The 12,622-nt window shown below is 36.8% G+C and overlaps 2 protein-coding genes and 1 long non-coding RNA gene across 5 annotated transcripts in view; 2 read left to right on the forward strand and 1 right to left on the reverse strand.

The window, feature by feature from the left end:
* LOC121010752 (palladin-like) lies at positions 1 to 6,768 on the forward strand. The gene is made up of 4 exons (XM_040444572.1): positions 1 to 817; positions 1,462 to 1,579; positions 2,285 to 2,347; positions 4,519 to 6,768. The coding sequence occupies exons 1-4, from the start codon at positions 792 to 794 to the stop codon at positions 4,732 to 4,734; spliced, it is 423 nt and encodes a 140-aa protein (XP_040300506.1). The 5' UTR covers positions 1 to 791; the 3' UTR covers positions 4,735 to 6,768.
* LOC121010753 (uncharacterized) overlaps positions 4,497 to 12,622 on the reverse strand; it is a 26,611-nt gene continuing 18,485 nt past the window's right edge. The window contains exon 3 of the long non-coding RNA XR_005781355.1: positions 4,497 to 4,601. This is a non-coding gene — a long non-coding RNA (uncharacterized LOC121010753). The remainder of the gene's footprint in view (positions 4,602 to 12,622) is intronic.
* The window catches only part of MYOT (myotilin), a 22,733-nt gene continuing 17,081 nt past the window's right edge, over positions 6,971 to 12,622 (forward strand). Inside the window, exon 1 of one of the 3 annotated variants that reach the window (XM_040444561.1) lies at positions 6,971 to 7,098. In XM_040444561.1, coding sequence (XP_040300495.1) covers positions 6,989 to 7,098 — 110 coding nt within the window. In that variant the 5' untranslated portion in view covers positions 6,971 to 6,988. Of the gene's footprint in view, positions 7,099 to 11,977; positions 12,109 to 12,622 lie in introns of those variants that run through there. The other 2 variants (XM_040444562.1, XM_040444563.1) reach the window with 2 other exon arrangements.

Below are 12,622 nucleotides of genomic sequence, written 5' to 3' on the forward strand. Positions count from 1 at the left end.
TCTGAAAATCGTATTATTTTGTTATTCAGGCTAGTCTGTATATCTCTTCCATCTCTTCTATCTGAAAATAAAATAAAAGTTCTTTGTGGGATCATGTGATCCACATGTTGGTTTGGGTAAATAAATCATCATAGACATAGCAGGGGAAAAAATATCAGGTTACAAATTTAAGAGATCCTGACTCTAATGTCTATTGAATTACTGCCTATGAAATGACCACTAGACTTTCAAATAGCTAACACAGAGGAAATATAATCAATACTAAGACTTGCAGTACCTGTGAGGAAAACCAAAGTACTAGCACAGAAGCCTGATTGTTCTTAATACTAAGAACCGAGATATATTTCTCTATTAAGTACCTACTCATAGAGATAATATGAACATTGACAACATCCTTCAACACAGCAATGTGCTTCAATGGATTTCTTATTATAATAAATATGCTGAAGACTTTCGACCAAAACACAAATTCACAGACACCAATATCTGCCCTCTGAAATGTTGTTTTTGGGAAGTGACTCAGTACCTCTTCTGGATGCCAACTGCTATAGCTCTGTAAGGGTAAATGTCTGGATTTTTTAAACTGAAAATATTAAAGTAGTTCCATCCTTAGTCAAGAATTCAGATGTTCTGGATTGACCTACTGCCTGTAAACTAATTTGCTGGTTCTGGCGTGAATACAATATAGTTGAATTAAATTTTATTAAATTCCAGTGAAATCCAGACAGAATTTCTTTTTTCTCTTTCTTACAAGGGAAGAGGGAAGAAAACGTTTCTGTCTGTGATTGTGCATGGAATATGCTACAGAAATGTCAGAGTAAGTAAAGAATGTGAATGTTCATTTGTTGCAATAAGAATATAGAGGAAATTCTACTTTAAAAAAATACACCAGGGTCACCTGGGTGGCTCAGTTGGTTAAGCATCTGACTTTACGTCAGGTCATGAGCTCTCAGTTCATGGGTTCGAGCCCTGAAGCAGGTTTTGTGCTGACAGCCCAGAGCCTGGAGCCTGTTGCAGATTCTGTGTCTCCCTCTCTCTCTCTCTGTCACTCCCCCACTTAAGCTTTGTCTCTCTCTCTCTCTCTCTCTCTCTATCAAAAATAAATAAACCATTTTTAAAAATTTTTAAAAATAAATCAACATACCAAAAAAACTCCTAAACTTTCCCAAACTTTAATGTGATTATTTGCTTTATAAATTATATCTTCCACATAATTTAAGTGTTCAGTAACAGCTCACTGATTATCAGACTAAGACAAAGGAAATTTAAAGCAGAACTATTAAGAGCCATAATCTACTAATTGATCAAAGAGAAAAAAGCTAAAATTATAATGCAAATCAAAAACAAAAGGATTATAAGTGAAAATGTGATACAGTCAAATGAATACAGTGAAGCATTTCTATCAAAGCTGCCTCTAATATTTCTTTCACTGGACTGTGTTTGGTTTTGTTTCTACAACAGGATAAAGAAGAAAACCACTAGAGTTTCTTTGACCATCAGTTCCCTGGTTAATGAAACCTCCAACATCAGATCAAGTTATTCTACCTTAGTTCAACCACTGTATATTGACCCCCAAAGGGTATGTTCAGTTTTAAAAGCCTTCTGAGGGGTCCCAGTAATGGAGACACAGGCCCAGAGAAAAAGGAATTATTGCAACTTTCTTAAAAAGTATACATGAGGGGAACCTTCAGCTGCATGACCTCAAAAAAGAACAAGAAAGAAATCCACAGGTCTCAGAAATAACTCCATGGTAGTTCTGTGGGTCAGCCATTTGTTTATGTCCCAGATCATAAGAGACAGTTGGTTTCTAGGAGCTCAGTCCCATAAAAGAGTATTCCAACTATCCATGGAATGAATTCCCTTTTAATTAAAAGAAGAGGGGAGGGGGGCAGGGAGATGCTTTTACAAAGGCCTAAAAGAGAAGACAAGAGCAACTGTATAGAGGAGGAAAAAAAAGCTAGTCAGTAAAACTTACAAGTTATTTATGCCTTTTATATACAGTCTCTACATAATTGCCAAAACTCATTTCCCAAATGTAATTGCCTAGTGTTACATTTCACCATCTCAGCTGATGGAAAGCTGCAGGAAAGGGAAAAAAAGGTGGCACAGGAACAGATATCTCAAATAACATTTCAATTAGAAGCTTTATCCTTTTCAAAGAGGAAATCTGGGGTGTGGTGGTAGCAGCTAAAATTGATTCAGTCAGTCCATGGCCACCATGTACCTAAGTTTCAGGACCTTGACAGTATGGATGATATAGTGTCTCTTCTATTTCTTAAACCAGATGCTGAGTCCCTGCAGCAACCTGTCCAGATCCACCTGTGTTGTAGCCCCTGTGTTCACCAAGGTAACTTATCCATACTGCATGAAGTTAAGATTTTATAGATAAATTGTAGATGTTATCAAAGCGGTAAGAAGAAGGAAAAGGGAAAGCTAAGAAGAACCTCAGAAATAATTGTTTTATGATGCTAAAAGTGAGTACCAGAAGGGGAGAAATTACTGTTCAATGTCACAGGGCATTACTCAGGGATAAACTCAGGGTTTATCCTATACTCTTTAGACTTTTGGTCTAGGTCAATCTCCAGCTCTGGAGGGCAATTCTTAGATTCCACTCTCCAAGTAGACTATTCTCTACCTGACCTCATGGTTTATCCGATTCTCCGAACCAGCAATAAGATGCCCTTTTGAAGAAGTCAATAAGCAAAGCAAGTCTATTTCCTGCCTGGCGAACAGTGAGAGATCAGGATTAAGAAGGCTCCTGTATCATCTATGGAAAAAGCAGGATTCAATCAACGAGGCCAACCCAAAGTAAGGTGAAACCTCTGGGCTCACTGTGCCCCAGTTTCCAAAACTGACAGAAATGGAACCACTGCTTCTTGCTGGCTGAAACGAGAAGCAGGGCAGACTTAACGTGTACCAAATACAGGAAGGAAGCCATAGGAAACAATGTCATTAAGAATAAGGAGCGGGATGCCTGGGTGGCTCAGGGAGTTAAATATCTGACTCTTAATTTCAGCTCAGGTCATGATCTCACAATCATGAGATGGACAAGGTGGAGACTGGGATCTCTAACCCCCTCTCTCTCTGCCCCTCCCTTGCTCATAGGCATTTGTGTGCTCTCTGTCTCTGTCTTTCTCTTTCTCTCAAAATAAATAAATAAATTTTTTTAGAAAAAGAAGAAGAAGGAGCATTACTCTAGATTCTGGAAGCTTGCTTGCAGCAGAGGCTGTCCACAATATGTGTTTATTATTTCTACAAGTTTCCTACTACATTCCTTCCCTGTGATAATGCAGCCCTGGTCATCAGGCCTCAAGGGCTGTGCTCGTGGTCAGTGTGTCTCACCTGATAGGACTTCAGATACTCCCTCTCTAGAGTTATAATCTGAAATGTAATTCTAGATTCTAGAGGATTCTGGAGCTGAAAACAGGAGAGGAAGGGAATCGAGATTTAAGGTGGATATTTACACAAATGCCACCCATTCATGCATGCAATGTGAGATCAAACCACCTATTTTTATATATATTTTTATATAACAGTATAACTCTTCACTCTTTAAAGAAGGTTTTCAGATTATTTATCTTAAATGAGCCTCAAAACCTTAACCAAGGCTGAGCATTTTGCTAGCCTTATTTCACCGATAAAGAAGCTAAATTCCACAGAGATTAAGAGTTTCCAACTTCTGGGGCTCCTGGGTGGCTCAGTCAGTTTAAGCATCTAACCTAGGCTCAAGTCATGATCTCACAATTCATGGGTTCAATCCCGACGTTGGGTTCTGTCCTGAGAGCTCAGAGCCTGAAGCCTGCTTTGGATTAATGTCTCCCTCTCTCTCTGCCCCTCCCCCACCCGGTCTCTGTTTTTCTCTCTTTCTCTAAAAATAAACAAACATTAAAAAAAATTTTTGTTTTAAATAGCTCCCAAGTTTTTCAAGGGTACCTGGCTGGCTCTGTTAGAGCATGCAACTCTTGGTCTCGCAGTTATTAATTTGAACCCCACGTTGAGTAAAGAGATTACTTAAAAATAAAATCTTAAAAAAAAAAAAGTTTCCAAGTTCCTATGATCAGCATCAACCAGCTAGTGGAAGAGTTGAGATTTTGGTCCAAGTCCTCTAACTCATGATTCAGAATCCTTAACAAATTACAAATACTGCCCACGCTACGTGACCGGTAATAAAGATTAAATCTATGACTATATATGAACTCAACAAAATAATACAACAAAGGGAAGAGTTTCCAACTAATTGGTTCCCTATTTTGAAAATTTAGATCTATTTTGAAAAACAGATCTTGGGGAAGTGAAAAACAGCTTTCTCTATGATATTAAGGTAAAAATAACTTCTATGTGACTGTCAAGCACACTATAAAGCACAAAGCGTCCCAGCAACTCCTTGTTTTGCTTAAAGGACAGTCAGATGTCAATAACTATGACAAAAAGCATACTTACCACACAGTAGGCATCCTAAATCATTGCATATGGTGAAAGAGTTTCTTCCATTCTGTGAATTCTATGTTTCTTCTTCAGCATCTTCAAGACATCTCTACAACCAGTGGTCAGTCTGTCACATTTGAATGCCACGTCCAGGCAATAACCACAGTTCAAATTCACTGGCACAGAGAGAAAAAGGAGATAGCAGACTCTGAGGACTTCCAGATTCTGAGGAGAAGTATTGTCACAAGCTTTTTGATTTGCTTTTTATTTCAATTAACCTTGAAATCTAATTCATGTTGTAAAGTTTAGTAGCTGATCTGTTACAGGCTCAGAAATTTCTATTGTTAAACAATTATTATTTCAAATCCAAGTGATTCTTCAACAAAACAACCAAAAAAGAAAAGACAGCAGGGTTTTTTGTTGTTTGTTTTATGTGTGTGTGTGACACAACAGTTTTAATGGCTGTGAAAAGATTGGTTTATTTTCACAAATTAACTATTAGTTCTTGACATACAAATAGCAAAAAAATATGAGAATAAACATATTTTTAAGAGTAAAACAAATTAATAATGATGCATAGCTTCCTAAACATGTTTTTTTTAAGTTTCTTACCAAATAATTAATTTAGGGAAGAGTAACAAGTATGATGATCTATTTCATGCTAAACACTGAGTTTATACTTTATAAGCAATCTTTCATTTAATCCTCACATCAAGATTTTGAAGGATGCATTACCTACATTTTATAAGAAAAGTGAAATTCAGAAACACTAAATGAGCCTCAAAACCTCAGCTAAGGCTGAGCATTTTGCTAGCCTTGCCCAAGGTTACAAAGCTAATCAATGCTGCAAGTCAGGGTTCAAGCCCAAAACAGTTCTTGCACCAAGTGAAGAAAATATACTCATTTAAATATTAATTCAGAACTGAACATTTGTACATCACATTCAGGAAGGAAAATCTCAAATTATACAATCTCAAATTATACAATTTGATACTAGCATAAAGAAAAAATTTTAAATTACCCATATTCTCATCACCCAGAGAAAACTATTAATCTTTGTTATTTTTCTACAATACTACTACAATATGTTTATAATGGAATATGCATTGTAATTAACGAGATTAAAAGAAAGAAGTTTTCTTGAGAAAAAGAGACTACCAGAGGATTAATGGTTCAGTAATGGTTCCCAATCAGAGAATGGGATAGAAACGAAGAATTAAGGCCCAGAGAAGTAATTTTCACCTAATCACAAAGCAATTCAATGGTAGAACAGGACAAAAACACAGTTCTTCTACTACCCTGCCAAGTATTCATTCCAATATGTACCTTTTCTGGGTTTCCACAGAATTTATAGCCTGTGACTCCAGATTACAGTCAACCTTCCATTTGCTTTATTCAAGTTATTTCTCATATAACATGGCCCCTTCTCCCAACTAAATTAACCATCATGTAAATTCTCTTTACTCTCGTGTTTTATCTTTCAGAAGCTTGTTTATCGTCTATTCCTGGTAAGCACAATTTTTCAACATCTTGATAATAAATGATTAAATCAAAATTTCCATCAGAAGACTTTGTCTCCTAGATCAATTTTGCCTACATGAGCAGTTTTGAGGCTACCCTATACCACCTTTTGAGTTGACACAACAAAAGCAGCAAGATAACTGGGATTTATCAGTGTATTTATTCATCTATTCATTCACTTAATATAGTACAGATGATGGCCAGGTTCCATTCTGGGCACTGAGGAGGTGTCCTGCCATCAAACACCCAAGCTGTTGACTGTCCAAGAAGTAGGGTAGGGCCCATCACACAATGGTCTTCACTGTACTAACAGTAGGTTGAACAATTCTGGCAATAATTTTTAGGTCAGTTCAGAAAATCTTTCTACAGGACCTTCATGCTAAACACTAAAGCTACAGAAATCTGTATGTCAGGGAATAAAGTGTGATGCTTGCTTTCAAGGAACTCACAGTATAGTAAAAAGATGTGTCAGAAAAACAGGACAGGTGATGGAGACTGTGCTGGGATTATTCTAGGTTGTGTTTTTAAGATTTATCATCAGGAGCCCAATCAAAGACAAAAAGTCTAATCAGATGGATTTTTTAAAAACCCAGAAATACTCTATTTATTCCTAATATCTACTCTCCCTGACATCCTCCCTATTTGTTTATTAATTTGGGGTCTCCAAAAACTCTGGTCAAATTGAATCTCTTGCCTTTCCAGAGGAAGTCTGCACCTTGATTATCACAGAAGCATTTCCTGAAGACTCTGGAGAATTCAAGTGCATTGCACAAAATGAGGCTGGGACTGCAGTCTCTAAAGCAAGACTCTTTGTTTCCCCAGGTAATTGTTCTTCAGGATCGCCTGCTCCAATTCAGCCATGAGCCAGGACAAAGATTCTGTTTCTATCTGAGTTGGTGAATAATTATATTTTTCAGAAAGAAAAGTGGAGAAACCAGAGAGTTCTCCAAAGTTACCCATGAGGAAACTTTCTTCAGAACTAGCCTCCTTTCCTTGGAACAGTGATAGCTACACAAAGGACAAAAATGTAGATGATACCCCAATGAACACTATTTCAACTATTCCTCAACCAGCCAGTCACAATGAACATGAGATCCAGGTTCCAAAGGAGGATTTCTGCAATGAAAATTCTACTGAGCTACAACCACAATGGTAAGGGCAGACAGACCTAACACTCACTCACTCAACAAATGTTCTTGGTCTTACAGTATAACATTGAACATGGCAAAGTTCCTGCCCTGAGGGAGCGTTCATTTGCAGTGAATCATGTAACTGTCATTTCCTTGCCCTTCATCGTATACTTCACAAGGGCTGAAACAGCAAATCATGTGCTTAGATCTACATTTAAGGTTTTATTACAGAGACTTCTTTAAAAAAAAATAATAATGTTGAAATGCCACAAGATTTTGAAAAAGTACAATCTTTTCTCCAAAAGAATTCAGGGTCCTATCTCAATATAAATACATAAAACACTCTGTGATATAAGTTTCTTCCTGTTGTCTTAGAATACAGACAAAATTGTCCCTGCATTTAAAAGGCAACTGTAAAACCCATGGGGGAGGGGAAGGAAAAAAAAAAAAAAAGAGGTTAGAGTGGGAGAGAGCCAAAGCATAAGAGACTCAAAAACTGAGAACAAACTGAGGGTTGATGGGGGGTGGGAGGGAGGGGAGGGTAGGTGATGGGCATTGAAGAGGGCATCTTTTGGAATGAGCACCTGGTGTTGTATGGAAACCAATTTGACAATAAATTTCATATATTAAAAAATAATAATAATAAAAAAACTTAGGACACAATTTCAAAAAATAAATAAATAAATAATAAAAGGCAACTGTATAAATGGGACGCTAACTCAGTAGGTGAATTTGCCAACCAGGCTATGTTTAAAACACAATCCACTACCATCTCCAATACCCAAACCTCAAACCAAAACAGTGACCAAAAAAAAAAAAAAAACAAACAAACCTAAAAATTGATACTTAAAAGTCATTTAAAATTTTCTGTTTTACCAATATCTAATACAGTCCACTAAATATTTTACCAACCTAAAGTTACCTTTAGATTAAATTTAGGCTAAACACCTTAAATAAAAACTTAAAAAATGAACACTCTTGACTATTTTCCAGTATAATTAAACATAGCATCTATTAATTACAAAATAAAAGATACTGGAATATCTTTTAAGATATTCTTGAGTATTTAAGATATTTCTTGAGTAGTATTTGGGTTTTTAGGTGGAAAAATTTATCATGTCAGAGATGAAAGGAATCAGAGGTCAAATACATGAAGCACCCCATTCTACAAAGGACTACAATTGTAGATGACTGGCTGATTTTGCTGAGGGCTGCTTCCTCATGCTTTTATGACCCTGGAATAGGTACTCCCCAAGTAGTTCTTAAAATGAAGCCAGGGAAGGAAAGAATCTGAACTTGGAGATTAACAGACCTGCAACAATGTACGTGAGGCACATAGTAGAATTCATTAAATAGTAGCTATTACTTCACTGCATAGTTTTTTCTTAGGATCAATGTATCTGCAATAATTGCCTATCACTGTGATTTTTCAGTTGGTCTCCTGGAACCCCTTTAGCTTCTGGAGTTTCTAGTTGCCTGGAGAGTAGCTACCCTTACAAATAAAGATTTCTCATGAGGTCAAAGAAGAATGGGTGTGTGGGACTAAACACTGCAATTTATTCAACAAACATTTATTAAGCACATCCTATGTGTTTGTTTCTATGTGAGACTTCCCTCAGAAGACAGCCAATACAGTTATCTAAAACTTTTCTCCAGGAGTTCATGTGTTTAGCAGTCTTTTTACGACTTAAAAAGACATTGAGCTTATAACAAAGTACTTTTCTATTTCCACCTTTTTCATTAATAGAACCATCTGTGGGAAAAGTTATTCGACAAAACTTCCATAAAAGTTAACAAGTTTTTACTAAAAGTCAACTATGAGCTACATTGTCCCAGGCAAGATAAAAATGTTATCAACAGTCCCTCCCTCAGTAAACATTTAACTTGGTTGAGGAGATCTATTATACCATGTAATAGTCCATTATGATTTCCTGTTTCATCTGAGTCTCTCAGCAACCCTCTGATTAGGTTAGTAAAACAGATACTATCTTGCTTTTCAGTTAATTATTAAAGCTCAGAGAGTTTAAGCCACTTGTCTAAGGTTACACAGCAAGTATTTGGTAGAGTGGGCACTCACACTCAGGTCTTCAAAATAGATAATAAGAAGGTTAATGTGTCTACAAAGTTGTAGAACATTAACCAAATAATTGTCATAATTTTTACTGCTTGACACCAAACCTAGTGGAATGTCTATTATTATTTCTCACTTGAAAAGAATACAAGACAGAATCAAGTACTCAAAAGGAGAGATTTCAAATTTTAAGTGCTACAGTGGGATGGAGCTTCAGTAATCATAGTGAACTATACATAACCTGAAAATAAAGGAAGCGTTCTTCACTCTTCACTCCTTTCATACTCAATGTGGTATTTGCCTTCTTAGTTGATATAGCATAAATTAGCTTCATCACATACATCTGACCTCTGAATTTAGACAAAGCTCACAGCACCATTGTACAATAGTATATTTTACATTTAAAAAAAAAACAAAAAAAAAAAACAAGGGCTGTACACGAAGAAGGGATGAATGAGTGACAGCTAAACAGCCAAGCGACCCTTCCACTGATGATGGGAAAGAAAGAATTCCCTTAATGGTTCGGTGAGACAGTGGAAAGTTGCCTACATATTGTGAGGCACTGGAATGATCCATCAAAGTCGTTGCTGATAATTTAGAGAAAGAAATGGAAAAAGTTGTCTTTGGGGATTGGTTGGAATATAGTTCACCCACCTGACATCTTACTGATTCTTCCAGTTTTAGGACAATTTTTCTCAAATAAGCAACTAAACCATTCAAATAATTTATTTGTGAGGAAAAGTAAAACACCCTTCCAAAAAAGCAAACCGAACATTAAAAAATAGAAAAACAGATTCTTAACAGATTATTAAATATAGACCTTTAACTTCTTTTTTTTTTTTTTTTTAAATTTATTTTTCAACGTTTATTTATTTTTGGGACAGAGAGAGACAGAGCATGAACGGGGGAGGGGCACAGAGAGAGGGAGACACAGAATCGGAAACAGGCTCCAGGCTCTGAGCCATCAGCCCAGAGCCCGACGCGGGGCTCGAACTCACGGACCGCGAGATCGTGACCTGGCTGAAGTCGGTCGCTTAACCGACTGCGCCACCCAGGCGCCCCTAGACCTTTAACTTCTATACATCAGCCTGTGAGCCCCTGACTGTAGGGAAAATCTTAGCCCAGATATACCATGGTGCTATTACACTATAACGAAATAACATCTTACAAAGGCCTAGGAGGAACAAAAGAGATAAAGTTTAAAGGATAAAAAAGCAAATGGGACTAAAATTCTTCCTATTCGATATGTTTCAGAATCTGCCTTAGGCAATATTAGGGACTCTATAGTTTGTCCTGGGCATGTTATCTACTTGGCTGTTGGATACATCTTAACCTTTTAGGTATTAAGATACCTAATACCTTAAAAAATCTAGCATCTCCTCTCCCTTGCCCTAATTAAATCCTGTTATCTAGAAAAACCAAGTAACAGTCATATATACTACATTTAAAGTGTTTAGAACAGCACCTACTCATAGTAAATGCCATACTTGTTGGTTATTCTTGCTACTTGTATTGTCACTTACATTTACATTTTAATTCTCCCTAATTGGGATTAAAAGGCTTTGTCCCTATTAATGGAATCTGAAATATCAGTGAGCAGATGTAGAGAAATATTTTGGGAAATTCCTGAAATAAGAGTTGGTAGGCAAACACCTACTCATCCAGTTTAGTATGCCTTTTCCACTATGTAATGGCTGTGTGCCCAGGAAGCAATTATCAAACTTTATCTGAACACCAAAGGAAGATACACCTACATGATCAGCTGTGAAGAATTTTACATGGCTCATACGCATTCAAACATCTACTGGTTGGACCTTAATGTACATGGTAATTAAATCAAGATTAGAGGATCCATGAGGGAGGGTAATGAATAGATATGCTTTAAGCAATAGAAACATACCATAATGGAAGCCAACTAAATGGGGATAATTCCACTCAACGGACCTGATCCTCATGTCACCTACTCCTTTTTACCAGTTCTGTTGTTGATTTGAAGGCTTCTTCCTCTATAATTATTTACTTCCCTGCACAAAAATGGAAACCTAAATACCAACATGGTTTTCTTAGTGAAAAGACAAAGGAAACTGCATAACTGTTAGGAGTTAAGGGAGATGAAGAAATGAGAGTTGACGGCATAAAGCCCTAAAAATACAGACTGTTTCTTTGGTAATTTCTTAAGTGTTTCCAACTCTTTAAGAATAAAAGAACAAGGTCAATGAGGCATATGCCGTACAGAGTCAGAAAACTTGCTAGGAAACCAAATCATCTTTTTCCACCTCCCCACCTTCCCAGGAACACGTCATCATCACCTGCTCTCTTGCCTTTACCCAGACCACACCCTGTCTCTTGAAACAAACTGCTTGAACTCAGCTCCACCCCTGCTTCCATTTGGCAAGAGGGGGAAAAAAGGAGGGGGGGAAGCCTTCAGATGAACAACTATCCAATACAAATCAGTTTGGACGCCATCCATCACTAATCTTACTTCTGGAGAATTTTTACTGGATGGAATATCAGTCTTAAGATATGGTTTCCCTTTCAGTCCTTCTTTCTCAAACAGGGAACATTCAAAGTCCCCACCACAATAAAGAAATTGAGTTTGCTTTATACTTTTTTCCATTTCCCAATTCACTGCTCTTCCTCCTGCATGAGCTTGCTAAAGCTCACAGTCAAAATTCACATCTAAAATAAAGATGCCTCCAAGAGAAGCTCATGTAATCCCACTCCTTAAATATCACTAAGACATCTGAGATATTGTTTAGATTGTGGACTCTTACTTTGACATGCCAGCATAGGTAGATGGACAGGCAAGCACATCAGATGTCACTGTTTGGCAGCTGATAAAAGTCAGTGGTGCTATAATACTAAGCACAGAGCCACTAGATTAGTCTGTGAGGGAAGGGGATGCCTCTTCCTTCCCTTCAATAGTGGGTTAAACCCAGCTGGCACCCTCTGGAACGACGGGTAAGTCCCACCTTTATTTCTGCTACAGTTTTTGGTTTTGGTTTTGGTTTTTTGTCCAAATCAGAGGAACGTGTACAAAAATGATCTTCACATAAAAAGTGTGCAAGTAACATTATAATGTTATTATACAAATATTTAATAAGGAAGTAACCTATTCATTCCACTGAAACTGGAAGGTATTATAGAAAGGGTACAAGGCAGGATAGTTGTGTGTTAATATTTTTAGATCATCATTTTTCCTTGAAAAGGAATACTTGGCATGATTATAACTGTGGTGATGTTCTAGAGCTTTAAAATATCCTCAATCAGTTGTTTGTGCAAGTCTGTCTGTACTATATCAGAGAGAGAGAAAAAAAATGATTTTTTAAATAGGAGCTGCATAGTATTTTACTTATAAAATCTTTCAAATTTATTTAACACTACTTGGAATAAAATGATACTGCCAAGTAAGAGAACCTCTTATAAAATTAAACTGTTGAACAGTAACTACAAACATAAAGAAAAACTTTTCAGA

The sequence above is a fragment of the Herpailurus yagouaroundi genome, unplaced genomic scaffold (assembly GCF_014898765.1).
Source record: "Herpailurus yagouaroundi ecotype Mexico unplaced genomic scaffold, PumYag 192, whole genome shotgun sequence".
In the NCBI taxonomy this organism is placed as follows: Eukaryota; Metazoa; Chordata; class Mammalia; order Carnivora; family Felidae; genus Herpailurus; species Herpailurus yagouaroundi.